This window comes from Corvus hawaiiensis, chromosome 3 (genome assembly GCF_020740725.1).
Source record: "Corvus hawaiiensis isolate bCorHaw1 chromosome 3, bCorHaw1.pri.cur, whole genome shotgun sequence".
Classification (NCBI taxonomy): Eukaryota; Metazoa; Chordata; class Aves; order Passeriformes; family Corvidae; genus Corvus; species Corvus hawaiiensis.
In genome coordinates, this window is record NC_063215.1 from 33,145,907 (window position 1) to 33,168,186 (window position 22,280).

The 22,280-nt window shown below is 35.0% G+C and overlaps 1 protein-coding gene across 4 annotated transcripts in view; it reads left to right on the forward strand.

Annotated features, from left to right (window-relative positions):
• Positions 1–22,159, forward strand: part of MYO6 (myosin VI) — a 104,894-nt gene extending 82,735 nt beyond the window's left edge. Inside the window, exons 25-35 of one of the 4 annotated variants that reach the window (XM_048297393.1) lie at positions 71–221; positions 1,574–1,782; positions 2,171–2,249; positions 3,972–4,132; positions 7,439–7,468; positions 7,974–8,012; positions 11,213–11,316; positions 12,571–12,702; positions 14,866–14,892; positions 17,044–17,262; positions 18,743–22,159. In XM_048297393.1, the coding sequence (XP_048153350.1) occupies positions 71–221; positions 1,574–1,782; positions 2,171–2,249; positions 3,972–4,132; positions 7,439–7,468; positions 7,974–8,012; positions 11,213–11,316; positions 12,571–12,702; positions 14,866–14,892; positions 17,044–17,262; positions 18,743–18,942 (1,351 nt within the window). In that variant the 3' untranslated portion in view covers positions 18,943–22,159. The remainder of the gene's footprint in view (positions 1–70; positions 222–1,573; positions 1,783–2,170; positions 2,250–3,971; positions 4,133–7,438; positions 7,469–7,973; positions 8,013–11,212; positions 11,317–12,570; positions 12,703–14,865; positions 14,893–17,043; positions 17,263–18,742) is intronic. The other 3 variants (XM_048297390.1, XM_048297391.1, XM_048297392.1) reach the window with 3 other exon arrangements.
• The last annotated feature ends 121 nt before the right edge of the window (positions 22,160–22,280 follow it).

Here is a 22,280-nt window from a genome sequence, read left to right on the forward strand (position 1 = left end):
AGTTCAGTTTTAAAAAATACCACCTTCCAAAATCTTCTCAAGATACAAATAAGCTGTCTTACCTTCACAGCATTGATGGTCTGATAAAAGTACGTACACTGAAGAAGAGACTTGACAAATTTAATGAAGTAGTAAGTGCTCTGAAGGAGGGGAAAGCAGAGACAAGCAAGCAGGTCAAGGAGCTGGAGGATTCTATTGATGCTTCAATGACCAAAATTAAGGTATGTGATAATAATGAGAGAAATATTGTCTTGGTACTGGAATCTTTAAAAAGCTTCATCTAAAGAAGAAGGCCAATGCATTTTTCTTAATAGAAAAGATGCCCTAATATGGTGGTCTTAATTTTCAGTCATTGGGTAATTCCTGTTTAAAATTATTTGTGAATATAACTGAAGTGAATCCGGAAAATAGGTGCATATGTCTAGACTTTGGTATTATTATCTGTGTGTCAAAATTGACACTGAAGGTTTTAAAGAAAAAATGCATGTTGATATTATGAGACCAATTGTTGTCAATAATTTGTTGCTTTCTTTATTGGAATAATGCATATTACCAATATTTTAACTTAATAAGGCCTGAAACAGACAAGCATTTTTCACAGAATAAAGGCATTTCTATTCCAGTTACGAGGTTTTTTCAGACTTGGTAGTAAAGAGAATTCAACTTGCTGATTATGCTTCAGGTCTATAGCTCTCTGTTTCTTACCACAGAAGCACAAAAGACAGAATGAAAGCACACTGGCATTTATCAGTGTTAGAAAAAATTTGGTTTGTTGAATTCTTGTTTCATGCAATATTATGGCTTTCTTAGTGTACCATATTGAGATTTCTTTATTTAAAATCACTGTTGAAAAGATGGTAGAGTTAACCTGTCAACTTAGAGTTCTCTTTTCTAATAAAAATGATATAATTTGATTGTCATCATGGTACACCACCGGAAAAGGTCAGCAAACACCCCATATTGCAGTTGTATTAGTAAGATGTGAATTGTAAAATGAAATTAAATTGTACCTATCAATAAAGTTTGGAAATGTGTGTAGCAAAGGCGATTTTTGAAGCATTTTCAACCTGTCATTTGTTACTAATAACTTTTTAGAAAAAGTTAGTTTCAACACATTGCACTGTTTTTTATGAGTGCTAGAAGAAATACTAAGAAAAACTATTTTATGCTACAACATAAAAGCAGGGCTGTAAATAACCACTAAAGAAGAACACAATGCAAAATACACATGGGCAGGCCTTCCATCCTAGCATGTTAGGAATTAATTTCTGTTGCTTAAAACTGCAAGATATAAAATATGAAGGCATGTTTTGAAAAGAAGTCATGTTTAATTTAAGTGATGAAATGGAGATTACTTGGTATGGTTTTATAGGAGAGGAGAGTAATGAGTCCTCAGGATTTTACTAAGAAAGGGAAGAATGGACTCAAGCTTCCCCACCCTGAAGTGTGTATGCAATTTAAGTATAGTGCTCAGTGATCTCATTTCACTCATTTCACTTAATATTTTTTCAGTATATGTTTTCAAAAGTGAAGTACAAATGAAAAAGAATCCCCCCCCTTATTATTTTTGCAGACCACTATAATGACTAGAGAACAGATACAGAAAGAATATGATGCTTTAGTTAAAAGCTCAGAGCAGCTTCTCAGTGCACTGCAAAAGAAAAAGCAGCAAGAGGATGAAGCAGAGAGGCTACGACGCATCCAGGAGGAAATGGAGAAAGAAAGAAAGAGACGTGAAGAGGAAGAACAAAAACGAAGGAAGGATGAAGAGGAAAGACGGCTGTGAGTCTTGAATTTGAATAAGTTGCTGGTTATAGAATGAGAAGAAAACAGGAAAGGCTTTTTAATGAGGTTGTTTTTGATACACTTACACTTCGAGAGTCACTTGGATTGTATTCCGGGTGTGCTGTGCAGTGCTGAAACATTTCCTTTCCCACTGATTTATAAGGCAAGTGTCAAAAGAGCATATGGAAGAAATTATATGATGCAGCTGGAAATACAGATGAACTTGAAAAATTTCATGACTTACATGTAGTGTCCTGTCATCAGAACTGCACTGACTTCTGGATTACCATTCAGTTTTATGAAAGAGACTTTGTATTTCTTACTGTTTCTTGTTCACTTGCATCATAATAACATGTTTTCATTTTCTTCTCCTCTTATGTAATAGGAAATCTGAGATTGAGGCAAAGAGAAAACAAGAAGAGGAAGAGAGAAAAAAGAGGGAAGAGGAAGAAAAGCGTCTTCAGGTTAATGCTTTAGCTGTGTGTGGCTTTGGGGAATTTTTTGTTATTGTGGTGGTGGTGGTTTTGGGGTTGTCTGTTTGCTTTGTTGTATTTATTTACTTATTTTAAAATCTTTTTTGTAGCTTAGGTTCTCCACTGAGTCTAATGGCTTCTTTCTATAAATGGGTGTCTCAGAGTCATTCACCAGTGTTGCTTCAGTAGTAAATGTAAGGCAAATGTCATGTTTAGGGCATCCCAAGACAGATCACCTATTTCTAGTTCTCAAGCAACTTCAGGTCTTCTGAGTAGAGGTACATATGTTTTTAAAGGGTTTTAGAAGTTATTTTGAAGTTAAAAATACACAACACTGGAGAATCCTAGCTTAGCCTTTGAAGGTTTTGTGTGTGTCCCGTGTCAGGCAAGTTTGGCATTCTTTTACTAAAGTCACATCTGGACTTGGACTGTCATGTACTTGCTTAACTGAAAACACTTTGAGAATATTGGTAATAATGAGCGGATGCAGGACTGTCTTTGGTAAACCCCTTTGACTACATTCGTGTACGCTAAATACATGCGGCTCAAACCCTACTCCTCCACCCTTCCTCTTGATTTATGGCAAATCTTACTGATTTCATTACAAACTCTGAGTCTGAGATGTGTTTGGCCCCTATATCCTTCTTTCCTTTTTTCTTGGAGATTGCTTGGGTGACCTGGGATAGCAGTTGTAAGAGAAAAAGAACATCTATAGGGATTGTCTTTATCAATGTTTCTTTGTTTCTGAGCTGTGGATATCTGCAATGCAGAATGTAATTTACACTTTTACTTAAAAATGCTGGGTTTGGATCCAAGCAGATACATAATCCAGTAGGGTGTTTCATTCTCCCATGTACAGTTAATTTCTCATTATCTTTCCTCCTGGTGGTTGGTCTTATCAGCTAATCTAAAATGTGATTCGTAGGGTGAAGTCACTGGTGGAATTGTATAGCTTTAGTGGTGCAACTTCACAATGATGAGTGGGAAACAACTGTGTTTCCTTTATGACACCCATAAAGGCACTGCTAAAGCTTGGTGTACATGCCTTTGTAAGAATTGGATGGTCCTGTTCTACTTACTGTGCGTGCAAGGCTTTTTGTGAAGTAATTATGGTAAGCTGCTGTTGTTTGGCTCTGCAGAGGCAGTGTATTTGAATTGCTCCTGCATTGCACTAAGTTGGAAGTTTTACTGTTTGCTTAAATTCAAAGCCAGATCAGTTCCACAGAGAATTCCAGTGTCTGTCTTAATCCCTTTTCAAAATGAGCCACAGACCTATGTGCAGTGTGGTGCCTAACACAAAGTCCTGTAATGCCAAGAGCAGAATATCAAGGATGTATTGTGTTAGTGCTGTGGAGGAGTAACCATAGTCTCTGTTTCATTTGAGTTTTAATGATTCTAAAAACTTTTGTAGGCTAATTTTTGTAATAGTGAACAAAATATTTCTTTTTTTTAAAATAAGTAATAATTACTTGGCACTTTATTTGAAAAGGTGGACAATAATTATTTGATAAACTATATGAAAACCAAGATTCAGTTTGTAGCTGTTTCATTTTTCTTGGGTCAAACTAAATACTAACAGTGTTAATTTTTCAGTTCTGTAAAGTGTACATAGTTTGAAAAGCTAATATACTACTTTGCATATTTTTCTAATATTGATTTTGTAGCATTTTGGTTTTGACTGGGTAAGGTTAAAGGTGTATTATTCTAAAACAGGCTGAAATTGAGGCTCAGCTAGCTAGAGAAAGAGAGGAGGAAACCCAGCACCAGGCAGTGCTTGAACAGGAACGTCGTGACCATGAACTTGCAATGAGAATTGCCCAGAGCGAGGCAGAACTCATCAGTGATGAAGCTCAGCTTGATTTAGGTTTGCGCAGGTACGGAGTTAAGTAGTTACATTTTCCTCTCTGTGGGTTTTGGTTTTTTTTTTTTCTTCCTGTCCTGATTCCTTTAAGACTATGCTCTTGTCATTTTTATGTAACTTTGTGTTTATTAAGTGTATCAGAATGTTTTTCAAATTAACTTTTGAAATTTGTTAGAAATAGATTGCTTTTGCTTAGACTTTCTTCGTTTTGCATCTTGGTACATCAGTAATTTTGTAGGTGCTTGTGATTATGACTGCAGTTCTCTTTCTGAGTTCTGACAAGGATGGCAAACTTTAAATTCTGATTTTTATGACTCATTTAAAGTAGGGAATGGAATTTCTTCAGTGGTAAGTAGTAATAAAATACATCTTTGCTAGGACTTGATGGTTCCATTTGTACAGTGAATTAGTGTGGGATTTTTTTTTTTTTTTTTTTAAACAAGAAGCCCTGTTTGAATGCAGAAATAATAGTTATTTCTGGGTCATGACTGGTAAGATTTTTTTCAAGTGGAATGAACATACCTAACATAGACAGGTTCAAAAATTAAATGTTCGTCTTGTTTCGTGTGAATTTTTGATGTGTCATAAGAGGAGTTTAACTTTTGATATACAGAACCTCGCTGCCTGTCCACAAAGCAACAGCTCTTAATGTGTAAAAGGTGATGCCTTAGAAGCATCTTAGAAGTTCCGGTAAAAATGGTACTTACTGGTCAAGTTGCATAAAGGGACCTATGAACATGATTGCATGACTTCATTAGTACTACTCAGTTTGTTGTTGAAATGGGTGAAAGAAAATCTGGTATGGAATTTCAAACTCCCAGATGTGTTCCATTTGCTACCCAATTTTATCTAGATGTATACTTTTCTTTTAATAACCGTATGCCTACTTGAGATAGGTGTTGGTTTTTTTTTTTTCCTCCATGTACAATACTGACTTTTAGACAGTTCCACTGAAATAGTTGTGGTTTTCCCCTTAGTTCTACAGTAGCTGTGATATTGTCTCCGATGAGACTGACATGCTCAAATTCACAGAATCAGAATGGTTTGTGTTGGAAGGGGACCTTGAAGATGATCTCGTTCCAACCTCCTGCCATGGGCAGGGACACCTTCCACTAAACCGGGTAGATCAGAGCCCCATCCAGCCTGGTCTTGAGCACCTTCAGGGATGGGGCATCCACAGCTTCCCTGGGCAGCCTTTCCAGTGCTTCACCACTTTTCCTGTCTGGATTTTGGTGCAGTACTTTGAAGGTAAACACAAAGTCACTCTAATGTTGTGACCTGGCAGAGTTCTCTTAAACATAAAAGAAAGGAGGCAATAGACAAGAAGAGCTCAGAGAATTCACTCACTTTTCTGTCAGTGAAGCTCTAATCTCCAGATTAGAGTGTTTCTCTAACACTCCAGTTGAGTGTTTCCTACTGCTCAGAGGTGATTTGACATTTGTATTTCTTGTGTAATCCCAGAATGGATGGTGAACTAACTAATTGTCATTGTAACTCTTTGACTGCCAGTTTCTCTCTGCTGTGTAGCTAGTGGTAGGAGATTGAAGACTCTTCTGAATGGCTGGAGAGTGCTGAATCGTCTGAACATGTTAGCATAGGGATGTAAATCCTTCCTTGAACAAGATAATGCCTAAATCTAGAAAAAATAATAGATTTTTCTGCTTACATGAGATTTTTTTTATCTCATTGGCAAATTGTTTTCCCTTCTGTTTCTAATGTCTACTTCAAATAGTTTAAAGCATATTAAAAACCTGAATAGAATACTTTTAATTTAATTTTTGATTTGATTTTATTTTGGTTTGTTTAAAACCAAAATACTAAAACATTCCCCAGACTCCAGAATATTCTACTGAAATCAGAGGATAGATTTTCATGTAATTTCAGGAGTTGGCTTAAAGGTAGCAGCTATGGAAATTCAGTGAAATTAAAACTATTGGTTAAAACAAAATACACAATTTAATAATTAAATAATAAATGCTTCGGGCTTATTTTATATAATGTCAATCAAAATTTTACCAGAGTCTAAAGAAGTTCTAGTCTGCCATCTTCCACATTTGAGGCTGACATATTACATATATGTGATGCACTAAAATAATTTACTTTTATATTAGTATATATACCTTTTCTGTTAAATTTTGCTGTAGTAAGATAAAGCATGTATGACTTTGTACTGAATTCATGCAGTGTGCTGGTTCTGCAGTGTTTTCACACAGTTTTACAAAAAATGGTTTTCATGCTCACATATTGGCATGAATAAAAGGGTATTTTCCATTGTATGGTGCTAACTGTGGAGTAAAAAGAGTAAGAAAAAGGGGATTTTATGTGCTTATTTTTAAGGAAGATGTGACACTTTAGTGTTGTCATATTTGAACATGACTAGCCTCTACTTTATTTTTTTTCTCCTCAATACCTTGCTGCATTCACCGTTAGCTTTCATAGGTATTTCAGGGAGTGTAAGTATTAGCAGTTTCCTTGAAAAATCTATTTGTTGGCTTCTGTAAAGAAGAAAAGTTGGTTGTTCTGGTAGCAGATTCAGCATTTTCATTCATGCTTATTCTGTGCTGGATCTGCTGGACCTTGTCTAGCTTTATCCAATTTTACTACTCATCCACAGTTTGAAAGGATGTGTAATAATTGATTTACTGCACCTGGGGGTAAATTAACAGTAGTGCTTAGCACTCAAGGAAAAAAATAATTTAAATAATAGGTATCTGCTTTCAACTGGGCAGTGTTTTCCTGTGGCTTATTGAAACATACAGTATGGCATATAACACCAAAAGAAGCTAGTCTCAGAGAGTGTTGTGAGTGTATATGTTCTGGGTGTTGCATCAGAACAATCCAGAAAAGTCCTAATTTGTAGCATGTTTAGTGCTACGTGTGTCCACCTGTGGGTTTCCAGTATAGCAGATAGACTCGGTGTCTGTCCACAGCTTGCAGGAAGAGCATCCGTCCTGTTCCCAGAGTAGCTACAGGAGGATTGCTGCTATTTCTTGTGATAAGCTTATCCAAGCATGAAATACATCAGTAGCACGTCTCAAAGTCTCTGATTTTGAAAGATCAGACAGGGAAGAAAGGCTGGTGGAAGTTTTCACTTGTGCATTTTTTTTCTAGATTGTAATTTCAGTCATCATTGAATGCAAAAGTTGAGGTGGAAAAAAGGTCTATATAATCAGTCAAAAAATAATAATAAAAAAATTCGTAAGATAATAAAGAAGATGTGAGAGAGCAGGAAATGCTATGGCCCACCTTTTCTCACTTCAGATTATTGGACTATTAACTAGGCAGTAGTCTGTCTAACATAAATGTCTTCTATTTGCAGAGCCAATGGAACAAAGCCACAAATGACTGCGTATGGCATTTTTTTCCATTTGAATGCTTTAATAGATAAAAGCCACACTAATTAATCAAAAGAAATTTATATTGTCCTCTTATATACTAATACCCCAGCGTAATCTTTATTAGTATGCATCTGGAATGTCTAAATCAGTTTGTAATACCTTATATTCACTACTTTGCTTATGTCTAATAAACCCTTTAATAATCAAATATACCTAATAATATATATTCAAAAATTATTATATAATTGTTGTAAAGTTGTTCACATACCATCCATTTTTCACTGCCCTGTGTGATTTATTGCTCTTTACAGAATCAGGACTCTGTGTGTGTGTGTGTGTGTATGTGTATATATGTATATATATGTGTGTGTGTGTATGGAAATAATTTAAAATACGTAGCCATTTCCTGTGGACTTCATTTAACTTCAGTTTGATTGTCAAGAGACTTTCACAGTTATAAAGGCTGTTTTTATATCAATATATTTGGTTTATGCTCATTTACCAATTTTCTTGTAGGGAACAAATGGCCACTGAAATGTCAGCAATATTGTCTAGGTAGGTGAGGAGATATAATACCAGTGAATCAATCATTTTATAAAAACAAATCACACATGAAGTGGGTTGAATTATTATGGAATTAAAAGTAATGGAATCTGGTTTTACTTAAGTGATAAGAAGATACACAAATTATATCTTTCAGGTAAATTTCCTTTACCAATATTCTTTTTTTCACCAATTATTTTTCAGCTATTTTAATTGATTATATTAAAAAAGAATAAAAATAGTTCACCTACTCCGTTATTTTGTGTAATTTTGTTAAAGTTTTCCTAGCTTTCTTCTCTTTTCACCTATGTGATAATAGAACACAAGGCTCTGCATCTTTTAAAGGCATATTTCTACAGATTCAGCACAGAGTTAATGAAATTATTTAATAGTAATGTAACTGTTTGGGCTTCTAGTAAGAAAATATTCAAATTAGAGTTCCCATAAAATAAAAGCAGTTTTGAAAATTACCATGGTAAGAGCATATTAAAAACCCTCTTAAGATTTCCAGACAGTTTTCTTGAATTTCTTCTGAGATTTCTTGAATGGTAATGGAAGATTTTATGCACAGTGAAGAAGGAAAAATAAATGCAGGTGTTGGTCTGAATATAGTAGTTGGTAAAATACTAATTCTCTGTTCAAAGGAATTTTTATGATTGTCTTCCATATCAGCAAGTAATTAGAAAGTGTTTTCTGCAACTTAAGGGCAGAAATAACATCAGACATTGATTTTATGAAGCTTACAGAAGACAAAAAATTGTTTAGAATTTTTAAAAGTGAATCTGTTATTAAACAAGTTACTAAGCTATGTATATATAGTCTGAAGATGATCATTCTCACATGTTTGATGGGTTTTCTAGTGGTAGCATGGATAATTGGAATGCAGCTGGTAACTAAATTTTTTTCCTGCGGTGTTATTTTAAGAATAGGAATAAACCATATTGTGCGTAATTAAAGTAGCATGTCAATTTAAAGTTGTATTGCGTATAGTGAGTGACACAGTTTCAATGACAGTGGCCAATTTTTAATGTACTAAAAAATGGCAAAACTTTGAGGCAAAATCAGAGGCTCTGTGTTTTTGTGGAATTCAAAATGAAATACCTCTTACTACGTGCTTGTTTAACTAAATTTGTCTCACTTTTCATACGCTGGAAACTTTTGACATGAGACTGATCTTTTGTATTTTTAGTCTGAAAATACTGTTTATGATACATAACTCTCATATGGAGCAGTGAAGATTGAATGTCAAGTGTGATGCTCCTCTTACTGCCAGACTGTTATGCTTAAAGTCATGTAGAAAACAAGTAAGTGATCTTCAGAGTGCAGAGTAGTACCCTAATAGAAAGACTAAGCCAGTCAATTGGATTAGCATTCTTAAAGATTACTAGTTTAACTAGAGATCGTACAGCCTAGTTCTGCTGCTTGGAATTAGGTAGCAAACTCTTAGAGTGGTGGGTAGTGTTGTTAAATAAGGAAAATCCTTAGGATTTGTCAAATTAGGTTCAAGAAGGTTAGACACCAGGCAGCGGAAATTATTTATCAGCAATCCTTAATGTCCTACAGGAAATGCCAATAATAACAAAATATTGAAGTATATATTTTGAAGGAGTTTGTTTTTTTGTTTTACACTCACAAGTAGTGCTAAGTGAGAGTCCGTTTTTAAGTCGAACTTCTCACATACTCTAACTGGAAGCTGTATATGGACTCGGATTAGTAGTGTGAGTAGGCATTAAGCTGCTACTGCAACAGTAAGGTTCTGTAGTTTTAATTATACTGAAGAGATGGTTCAGTTAAGAAGAACGTTTGGTTTATTCAATGAAATTTAAATTGCATTTGTTATCTCTGCTTTCAAAACTGCTGTATCTGCATAAAGAAAAATTTCAGGTAATAATAGTTATTTATAATCTAGTAATTAAAAAAGGAAAATAAACATAAAACTTTGCAGTACCACATGAGACCTTTATGGAAAAATAAATGTTAAAATAATATTCACTAGATTATACCTATTGTAATAATGTGCCTGTCCCACAAAGATATTACTGCACAAACAGACCTTCCAATGAAAAGGCCTGGTTTCATCATCTTGCATCAAGAACTTTGCTACCCTGTTAACGATTTAGTTTCTTTTGAACAAATTCACTCAGATACTGAAATAATTCAATTTATGTTCTTAGTCCTGAGCAGAGGTTGGTAAAATCATGTGTCTGTTCTTGAATTCCTTAGTGTTTAAAAGGTGTGCAGATCGCCACTGAAAGTTGCAATGTTTTGAACTTACTTTACAGGCAAATAATCCACAGGAAGTTTGCCATTCCCAAGGGAGGGTTCTTCCACTTATCCGTACCATATTTCTTGGGAAAAAAAATAAATTCAGGCGTATCTTTACATGTAATGTTCATTTTGTACATGGAAACCTTTACATTTTCTTAAAGATTATTGAGATTTTAGTAATAATTTCTCACTTGCATTTGCTGTTGACTTACTTGTGTATTACCTACATGGTGAAGTCTTTTTGCCTTTGGAAAACACGGGGTTTGGATGAGTCTCTTTTTTACTGGTCAGTAAAAAAGTGGTCTTTTTTACCGTGGTATTTCTTGGTGATCAGTATCATCACCCCCAACCCCAGAATAAATATTGCTGTTATCAGGTAGCCACTGTACAGTGAATATAGAATTAATTTGGTTTCTTATCTTAAGTTAGATATTTGTCAAAGAGACTATTTTCTCAAGCTTTGGAACAAGGATTTTGTCCTAGACCAATTTTAAATAGAAGAGGAAAGGCCTTTTCTTCCATTTTCTACTTCAGAAATAGTTTTCCTTGTCTGTTTTTTGAATGGAACTAAAAATGTCTATGGTCAGTCTTTGTTTTCTGCGTCTTGGTCGGCACTAAGTAAAATGTACATCAGTGTGGGATGAGATAGACTATGTGTCTTTTCATACATGAACAGTATTAATGACAATTCCTTTTAATCTCTAGGAGACCAATCAGATTACGATATGATTTTGTGCATAAAATATATTTTCATTTTCTCTTAATAATTTGAACATCTTGAAAATAATGTGGTATTTTGCCTTAGAATTCAGTCCGTCTGCTACTGGTCTGCATGGTAATAAGCATATGATGCATTGTTGATCATGGGCTCTCTTCCTCTTCCTAAAACAATTCCTGTTTAATACTTGAAAAAAAAACCATATATATTTTTAAAACAATTGTAGGGGTCCTGCAGTGCAAGCCACAAAAGCTGCTGCTGGTACTAAGAAGCATGATCTCAGTAAGTGGAAATATGCAGAGCTTCGTGATACAATCAACACATCCTGTGGTAAGTGGTTTTTTCGGATTTGAGAAAGAGTTCAAGTTGTAGTTATATGAAAGGTGTTACTTTCTTCCTATAACAAAGAAAAAGATTTTATTTAAGTTAGTGAATAAAAAATTATTTACAAAGAGTTCTCTTACCCCCAAAAGAACAATACATGAAGCTGTTTCCATATTAAAGAAACAGAATTTCCATTGTTATGTCTTGTAGGTATTATATATTTATGATATTAAACTGCTTGGGCCATAAAATACATGTTATAACTTCTTAATTACGTTCACTCAGTTTGATATACTTACACAGAGGGAATAATAGTTATTATGCTTTATCTAGAATTCGCATGTTCTAAGAAATTTTTATTACCGCTTTTTGCTGTCACCAGATCACAAAGAAAGCAAAAATGTCACGTAAAATACAGTGTAAAAATATTTTCTGTCTTAGATATTCATGTCATTCTTTAATTTTCAAAATGTGTAACTCCTTTTGGCAAGCTTACAGTGGGCATTAATCACTTTACCCTCAATGCTATGAAGATAGAAACAGATAAGAATTATTCCTTTTTTAGATATTACTGTTTCTTCCTGCTTCCTATTGAAAGCAGGTGGTTAATTTCTTATTTAAGATCACTCAGAATTTCTTCCTGGATGTAGAAATTGGAAACAAATTCTACCTCTTTTACTGTTTTTACATATGCAAGACTAGAGCAACATTTTCAGCTATATAGGTGGTGCAGTCTGTGTAGGCTTGGAGTTCAAGCCAACTTGGATACTTTTAGATGACTAATGAAAAAGCCTTGTCATCATTCAGTCTCTCAGTATAATGAAATTCAGAAAAATTAGAATAGGTAAAAAAGAATGCAAATCTGAGCAGTCAAATTGCTGTTTTTCTTTATTTTCCGTTGCAGAAATAAAGTTCAGTGGTGCAATTTTATTTTTTTTTATTGTTTCTGTTCTACTTGTGTTTTGATCCTGTCAACAGAAATACTTGTAGCATTTCACTGCTCCAAATGTCCCAGTACAACAGCTACTTTGGGGACTGCCTTAAAGCAGAAAAGGATACATCAAACTCTGAGGGACTTTCTGGGCCATTAAACACAGGCCCTGTGCTGCAGAGAATGAGGGTTTTATATATTACATTGTAGCGTATTAGTGTTACTGCTTGATCGCAAATCATGTATCTATCAATATAGAAAAGCATTTAATAAATAATTCTTCTGACTTTTCTCACTCATGCCTTCCCCTTCTCCTTTTTTTGGGATAGATATTGAACTCTTGGCAGCTTGCAGAGAAGAGTTCCACCGAAGGCTAAAGGTGTATCATGCTTGGAAATCCAAGAATAAGAAACGCAATGCAGAAACAGAACAGCGTGCTCCCAAATCAGTCACAGACTATGGTGAGGAGAGATAATTTTGTGCTTATAATAATTTTTCTGATAATATTCTAAAGAAAACATTTCTAGAATGAATTTTTGGTTTGCTAGGTTGAAGAAACTTGGAAATTTTAAGAGTGTTTTTATGTTGATTTAAAGTAAATATTTTGGAAAGATTGAAACTGGCAAATTCTTCAGAGAAATTAAAATTCTTTTGGTAGACTCAGCTACTTGTGCTGAACAGCTCTCTGTTAAAACCTTTTCTCACATCCAGCTGACATCTGTTAAAAAGAGCTCTTGATCTACTGATGCAGTTGCTGGCATTTTTGTTAAATGTTCATTGCTGTGCTACTTTATTATTTCATAATATATAGCTATGTAGACACAGATGTAGATAAGTTTAAAAGGTGCTAATAATAATTCTGTTTTTTACATCACTGCTTACATACATCATGTTACATCCTCTTTTAAAAATTCTCTGAGTGTTGATACTGCAATTTTGGCTCATGGGGTGGCAAACCTTGCGTAGACCCTGCTTTCTATTTAAACCCTCATTCTACTGATTTCACAGATGGGTCTTCATTGTCAAAGCAACACACTAATCAGAGTTACTGCCTTTCACATGCATCAAGAAAGTGTAGGAGTTTTACTGCCAGACCTGAAAATGCCGTATCCAGCTTCTGGAGTGATATTAACAGAGTGGACTGTTACTCTTTTCCCAACATCCCTCCTCAAAGTCCAGTGATTGTCTGTTATAAAAGGAATCTAAGAAATTTAAAGAATCACAGTAAATGCATGGAATGATTTAATCAGATCATTCCTGCTGTCTTCTGGTTCCATGATATTTGTGTTCCTGCCACACAGTTCATGGGAGAGACAAAGGAAGGGGAAGATGGGGAGAAAGTGCTCTCCCCAAAGTCACATGAGCCTGAGATTAAGGCATTGTCATGGGACATGGAGAATGAAGATGTCAGAGTATGCAGGTGCCCTATGTACTCTCAGCTCATGTACAAAGGCATCTCCTTTCCCCTTGATTCATTTACTTGAGTTATTCATTGCTTGAGCATTACCTGAGTTTGAGGTTTTCAGGGAACTTTAGTATGGATATGTGGCAGGTGAAATCTGGACCCCTGGAGAAGATATTATCAAAGAATAGGTCCTTGTGTCTGAAATGTGGTGGTGCTTAAGAAAGCTTGTGACTGAAATGGCAGGAAAAGACATTTGAAGCACTTCTGCAAAGTGGTAAATTGCTTTGAATTTGAGCTCGCAAGTTCTCTCTGGAGTTAAATGGGTAAAATATTCATACACAGTATTGCTGATGGGAAGTATCACACAGCAGATGATCTTTGGATTTTTGCACACAAAGCTGGGAATATTCATGTTCTCATCTCATTTATTCAGACATTTGCCGCGTTCTTTTCAGTGTTTTTCATTGCATTTTTTTACCTCCATTGAAATATGGCATCATATTTCTGAATAAGAGGACCATGCAGTTCAGAAGAAAATGATAGTGACCTTTAGAGACTCTTCATGTCAGTATAATTCTTCCTATTGCAAATAATTATACTACATGGGCATTTCACATATATATATTATGGTGATCTGAAAAGGTAGTAAGAAGGAATTCTGATTTCTTAGGTGTTTAAGCTAAAAGTCTTTCTGGTGTCAGTGGATGTGTGCTTCAAATGATGTAGTTTATTCTTTCCATTTCTTCAGTGATTTAATGTAATTTTACAGTATCCTTTAATGTAATTTTGTAAGTATCCTTAATTAAATTCATGCATTCAGTATAGAAGCTACACACTGATTGATATATTATTGTTGGAATAGACAGGTTTGGTATTGACAGAGGTCTGGAAGTTTTTTTGCTAGCAGAAATGTCAAAAATGAAAAGTACTACATTAATTAACTAGCAGATTTGTCACAGCAGTCTGTGCTTAGCATGTATACCACTGAGACTTTGCAACAGGCATCGCAAATTATTGAAGTGATTAATTTCAAGGTTAAATCCTAATGAAAATAGAAGTAGAAAATGAGTAGAAATACTTAGAATCGGTGTTTATTTTGTAACTAGAATTCCCATTTGTCTGTCATCAGCATTGGTGAAAAATGTTGAAGTAATGAAACCATAACTTATAAAGGATCAGCACTTTTGTGTTTTGTTCAACATGTAATATTTGTTCACAGATTTTGCACCATTTTTGAGCAACTCAAGTAAGTGAGGAGATGGTTGTTTAAGCTAACTTTGAAGAATAGGAACGCTTGAGAGCTCTATACTAACATTGATTGATCCAGTGTTTTGCTACACAAGTACATAGAAGTTAATAGTAAAAAAAAAAAAAAAAATTACAATTCGACAGTGTTATTCATCTGATAGTACTTACACATTATTCTAGTAATTTACAAATGTACTTGTCTTCATGAAATCCTACTCATTTGAGGAGTCATGGGAAGGGAGACTGAAATAACCTTCTTATGTAAATTTTTGGAAGGTATAATCTCCTGTGTTTTTCCACACCCCCCATGAAATAACATTCTTGTTCTAACTTTTTTTTTTTATTGTCTGCACATGGCTTTTTGTTGTAGCAAAACTCTGGAATCAACTTAATATAACAACTGTTTTCCTAGCACACAAACTAACATTCAGGTGATGGTTTCTTCTGAATAAAGAAGTTCTCTACAGTTCTGTAGCCCTGAGTAGAGGCTACATTGGCGGCTTAGCATTCCTGTCCTCTAGATTTGCCCTTGGATTTAGATATGCTTAGGGGTAGAAATGAGCCTTAGCAATTACCATTGCAGTGCCAAAAGTATTTGACAATATTAAAGCACTGATCTGCTGGGATAAATGTTCAGATAATTTGTAGAAAATAGAATTAGTTTTTTATAAACTCTGTCTCCCTGTAAGGTATGTGTTTTATCAGAGTTGATATATAAAAGTAGCATTCACCTGTTAAAATCTGCGTTTTTTTCTTCTTTGTTTATTGTTTCTGCATACATAAAAAAAAGGAGATTTGATTTGTGTAACACATGGGGGTTTTCAAGGTTCTGCTCTTCAAGTTTAGAAAAACTATTTTTGCTTGAATCTAAAGAGAAGAAATTTCAAGGTGCAGTTGTATTAGTCTGTATTAGTCCTGTTCATGACTGTAAAAATACATTAGTAAAAGTGATTGTCATTTTTCATAATATTAAATATGAGCTCAAAAATTACCTTTGTTGCTGAACAGACAAGGAAAAAATTGGAATTCACTTTAATTACCTTTTATGCTGAAACATGCAACTGTTAATACTGATTTTCTTTTGTAGAGATGGTAAAGGTTCTTAAAGAGGGTATTTGTAACAGTGGGGTAAACCACTAAAACAAGATCAGTCACAAACGTTTGGGCAGTCATTAAAGGAAAAGATTTTGCCTTTAAGAGCATTTAGTATTTAAAACTAATTATGATAGTGTATATGTAAGATTAAGAAGGTTGATCATTTGATAAATTAATGTAGAGAGTATGTGCTTTTATTTGAAAGCAAGTTTCTCTCCAGAGTCTGAAATATGTGGAACTCAGTCCAAAACTGTGTATGGAAAATATTTACCAAAAACATGTATGAAGCTTGAAAAAATTTCATGTAACTTTCTCCTTTAGAAGTTTGGTCAGTTGATCTGAAATAAAGTCAGTTGGTCTGAAATAAAGAATTCCTTGAAAAAAGAAAGCAGCCAGAAATTAGCTCTAATGGGAGATTTTGACATACAGAAGTCTAGGCAGAAAATTGTTTGGTGGCAGCCTTGTAATAAGCAGTATTTATTGTCAACATTCCTATTAACAAATTAGTAATTTCTAACAGTATCCTTTTGTGTTGACTGTCAAACATTATCAAGTGATGCTTTGTATGCTTGTAACTGAAAATGCTTCTGTGCACTGTGACCTTGTTTTTTACAAAGAAATGGACTGAACTAAAGCAATTAATGATAAATGTTTCTGGTTGGTAAGAAATGTTATATGGGAAGTTTTACCTTACATATTGATTTAAAGCAGAATGCGTTATTTTATTTACTTTGTTTTGTCTAAACATGCCATTCAGCAACATGGAGATACAGTAGTTAACATGAGCCTTTTCTGACCACTGTTCTAGCTGTTGTGATTAACAGAATGCACATTATGTGAGATGGGAGTACTTTTTAGGTTTGCTGAGACTTAGATAGCCTTGAATTCAGAGAGAATCTCTTGGGTTTTGGCAGGAGTTTATTTGTTTTCTTGTTTGTTTTGTTGTTTTGTTTGTTTGTTGTCTAATTTGCTGATTAATAAAGCAAGTATTATGGCTTTCTTGTTTTCTAATTGTTTTGTTTGCTTATTTTTGGGGGAATTTTTTGTATGATAGCCCAACAGAACCCCACAGCCCAGCTACCAGGCAGACAACAAGAGATTGAAATAAACAGACAACAGCGCTACTTCCGCATTCCCTTCATCCGCCCTGCAGACCAGTACAAAGACCCCCAGAACAAGAAGAAGGGCTGGTGGTATGCACACTTTGATGGGCCCTGGATTGCTCGGCAGATGGAGCTTCACCCTGACAAGGCACCCATTCTGCTTGTAGCGGGTAGGCATTGAAAGCATAATTGGAACTTTGAAAAGGTTCAGGGTTGATAACGAACCTTAGAAAAAGAGGCTGAGGTTACAAGTTTTTCTTTTTTTTTTCTTTTTTTTTTTCCTCCAGTTCTTATCTGGGCAGGATTTGAGTATTTGGCACTGCTGTTGATGGTGGCCGAATGTTTAAGATGTATCATTTGTAGATGTAACTGGCTACATGTTTTACATACTTCAATTTGGGAAGCCATAGACATAGTGGGAATACAATTATAAAGGGTTTTATTATTAGGAGTCCTCAGACTACTCATTGAACTGGAGACAGTGTGAAGATAAAACATCACAATTTATCTGGGAAAGGTGATAGCAACCTTGATCTAGCTTTGATTACGATATGCACTATCATTTCCAATACTTTGATTGGGCATTGCAGAAGTCAGAAAAGGTCTACTTATCATTGTACGGTTTTTTAGTTAGCTGTGAAGAATTACAAGCAGTTTTTATCAAAACAATTTGTGCATATGTTACATTGTCTTTCCATAGCATGGGGCTATTAGCGAGCTGATGCTTTTACCCTATTTATGTTACCTAATATGGGAGAATAGTTTTTTAATCTAAAACATTTAAAATAAATTTGCAATGAATAGGTAGAGATTTATCTAGTAGTGAAATGTATCCACGTTTTCTGGAGGATAATGAGCAGGGGAGAAAACACAGGAGAAATGCTGCTTATGGTTCTGTGTTTTGAGTCTTTGTATTTAACTTAGAGACTGAGGAAAAGGCCATAACCAATTTGTTTCACTTCGGAATTATGCTTTACTAGCAACAAAAGTTTGTTTTCTGCAAATTATTTTAAGTAGAATTCCTTATACCAACCGTCACTGTTCAGTGCCAAAGCCCATAGCTAAAAGTAGCACTGCTGTCATGATCACCTGTTAAAAATAAGATTACAATTTAGTGTGTGAGCTACACCTATCATTTCATTGGATTGTCTGTGTTGGTCCCATTTGGTAAACAATGTTTGTTTTGGGTGGTAGGCTGGCAGATTAGCTACTTGATCCAAAGTCTGGAATTCTTAGTTGCTTTGCTACATTTAAACAAATAGTAAAGCAGTTCACTGTGAAGTGGCCTGAAATTGAAAGTATATGTAATCCAAATGCAGTTGTCATCCTGTAGTGGGTTTCAGAAGAATATACCAAGGTGATGAATTTTTAGCTTCTTTGCTTTATTCATTTTTGCTTGGTGTATAAGCACAACTTTGTCAATTGCACCATCTGATACCAGTTTATTCCTATACTGCTTTAGTGTTCTCTGTGTAACAAAAAGCCAGCAAACCGGAAGATAGCTGTATCTGAGGACTTCCTCATAAGCTATGAAGTCTACTAGCAAACCAGAGCTACAGAGAGGAAATGTAATTGACAAAGGTCTAATCTTTATTAATGGGACCCTTGAATGTTGTAAAAAATGTTTTCTTTCTCACTTTACCATTTCAGGTAAGGATGATATGGATATGTGTGAGCTTAATCTTGAAGAGACTGGCTTAACCCGAAAGCGAGGTGCTGAAATTTTACCAAGACAGTTTGAAGAAATTTGGGAGCGCTGTGGAGGTATCCAGTATCTCCAAAACGCAATTGCAAGCAGGCAAGCTCGCCCTACCTACGCTACGGCGATGCTGCAGAACCTGTTGAAATAACGGCATTTGGCACAGGAGTGTTCGGATGAGAGCCTTGCCCACGATACGAAGGGAAGAGCCCCTCTGTGCTACAGAGGGCGTAAACATTCTATAATCAGAGTAGATGTTTAATATAAAGTGAACAGATTTTATTAATCATGTGGTTTGTTCATTTGTACTTCATGATGTTTAATTTGTGTAGTGAACTTTACTAGGTATGAGGACCTTGAAGAAACTCCAGTCAGTGTAGTTTGTTGCATTTTGTTTATATGTTGCATTTTCTTAAACAGTTTCTGTTATAACTCTTAACACTTCTTAGCAATCTGTCTGTTCTTGGGTACCTATTGCAAAGAACTGCACTGCAACCACTTTTTTATAAGATTCCTTCTTTAAAACACTGAATAGTTGGCTTCAAGTGGTGGCCTAGTAAAGAGAATATGCTGTTTCGAATAACTGGAATTGGGAGGCCTTAGCTTTGACTTCTGTTACGGTGAAGTCAGAGTATACTTTTATATAAATCTGAGACATTTTATGTCCTGATTTGCAAACTGGTTAGTGTCTGTATTTAATGATTTTTGTTTTTCCAGAACCTGATGGGAAATCCTCCTAAACTTGAGATCCCCATAAACTCTTATTTAATGCATTCTCTGTCGTAGTTTAAGAGAAATGGTTTTCTGTGCATTCCAAGAAGAGCATTCATGTATGTCAATATAATGTAATATTGGAGGTCCTCAAAGAATGTACTGCTCATTAGGGCTTATACCACCTCTCTCATAAATTCTTTTTTTTTTCTCTTTAAGTACAAATCTGCTTTAGACTTTGTTTTTCTGACCACATTTCTGTTAGCAATTCTTGGACAGTTTGTTTAGCCAAGTAGTATAATTTCAATATATTACGCAAATTTGTCCAAGCCTTATATCTGAAGGTATATAAGATTAAGGATAGCATCAAGGGAAATATGTTCAGCTTTTTGCCGGCAGCATAACTTAACTGAATATTGAGGCCTGAGCCTCAGAAATTCTCTTTATTTTAATTGTAACGAGATATACAAGGTCTGTACTTTTTGTTAGACTGTGTAAAAAATTGGTCCAATAACATAATGCATCTTAATACTACGTGCTGATGAAATAGCTACAATTTTTAGTGTACTGGAATATCATAGTGATTTGGATGCTGAGCTTTATATTAATCTCCTTTGTCAAGTTTCATAGCTTGTAACAGTTCCCTTATTAAGCAGTTTGTTTGGGGAGTTTTTGTGGGTGGGAATCATTAATTTCATACAGTTTTAAGACACAGCTCTTTCACTTACGTGAACATTGCTTTACCTTGCTGGCCATTATTTCAACAAATTAAACATGACCATTTGTTATCTCTCTGATAGAAATTCAAAATACAAGTAGCTTGATGTCCAATTATGTAGCTTGATTTAAAAATGAATTCTACCCCTTTTTAACTGACAGAGTTTGCATACAGTATAAAATAATTTCCTCACTCTTTACTCCGCATGAAACCTCTTGGAAACTTTAGTTTTTAAATGCATAAATATACTTAATTTTCAAGAGGTGTGGTTCTGTAGCACGGAGAAAGCTCCTTGCTGACCTTAGACTGTGGTTGCATGCCACAGTCTGCTTGTTATAAATGCACTCCTTACTGGAATAATGTGGAGATACTCAAGTGGTAGTTAACTCTCTACACACCCACTGCATCAGGGAATCTCAGCTTCCACTGCAGTTCCACTCTACTTCCTGGTCATGTGATTGCAAACAAGAAAATAGTTTTCATTTTACCCAAATTCTTCACTGAAACAGGCTTTTTTTGCTGGAAGATGCAAGGAGAAGTGCATCAGACTGCTGGCTGGAAAGTAGTGTGCAAACCTGTACAGTGTTGCATGAATTTAAAGGTGCAGCTTATGTAATTTAGGTTACTGGTTTAATGTGTTACTGCATTGGAACCAAAATGTCACAACTTCCAGTCCCTGGACACTTAGCACCGCAAGCAGCTGTGCTTGCTCATGTGATCCAAGTAATAAAAATCACTGGCCTGACCTGTGTTTATTTCTGTCTGGGTTTAGCTGCTTGACTTAACACATTCCATCTCAGTGTATATATCTTTAAAAATCCATGGATTTTATGAGACTGAACATAGTAAGCAAAGAACCTCAAATGCTTAAGTGTATGTGTAGGTATATACACAAATATGTGCTTAAATACTTTAGTATGTATGTGTGTAAACATACCCGCAGGGAACTTCAAATTAACTGAATTTTTCCAATCTTTAATCTCCTTTAGTTATGTCAGGATTTCCTTGACTGGCATCAGAAAGAAAATTTATTCTTCAGACTGGAGTATATGGAAATTTTTGTTTACTAAACTACTAACAAATAGGAGCTATCATGAAAATAAAATGGACTTGTAAATAGAGTAAGAGGGTCTGGTGGCTGGACATCTCAAATGAGATGTTCCCACCTCTCTGCACTGCTCCAGCAGTATGCCTGAGGGAAGCAGAAGATGCATTCCAGAAATCAGGGTATTCTAGTTTGCACAGTAGCAGGCTGCTTTTTTTCCCCCTTTTTTTACTACACACCAAAAGCAGCTTCTGCTCTTAGTTTTACTTACCTTTTTGTGCAACGACGTTAATTTGCAGTTAGTTTCAGATTATTTAATTTTTTTACATGTCTGGCAATATTTAGCTGCTTACCAGTTGTTTCCGTGGTCCCTCGTACTGTGCCAGATAATTACACAGTTGGTTGATTTGGAGAGGAAATATGAAAGGAGGCAAGGGGGTTGATCTTTAGGACTGTAGGATGACCTAATGCCCTTCTGATCTACAGTTATAGAGAAAATTATAATTTGGGTTTTAAAAAACACTGGCTTGGTTCCCTATGTGTTTGATTAAAAAAAAAAAAAATTCTTCCTGCCTGTCAGTGAAGCTGTCCATTATAGTTGAGATCTGCCTAAAATGCTCCACAAAACAAAGGAGAGGAAGAGAATCACCACACTAGGCTACATTTCTGACTAGGTGACCCAGGAATATGCATTTTCTTGAGAATGCTACTTTGAAGATCCTAAGGTCATTCTATACTTGTCTTTTATCCACTGATAAGATTGTGTTTTCCTTTACCTAGTTGAATCCTCTGGGTTTTTCTCAAAAAATCTTTATTTAAAGTACTTAAATGACCTCCTAATACTGTACTGAAAATTAAAAATAAAAAATAAACACATTCTGTGTTGAAATCTCACTTGTATCTTCTTACCATTTTGTGTTTCAAAAAGCATAAGAGTTAATTAAGTTACGAGAAAGATGAAATTATTCCTTTGCTGGTACTGTCTACTGCTTTTCTATCAGATATTTTTGGTGCT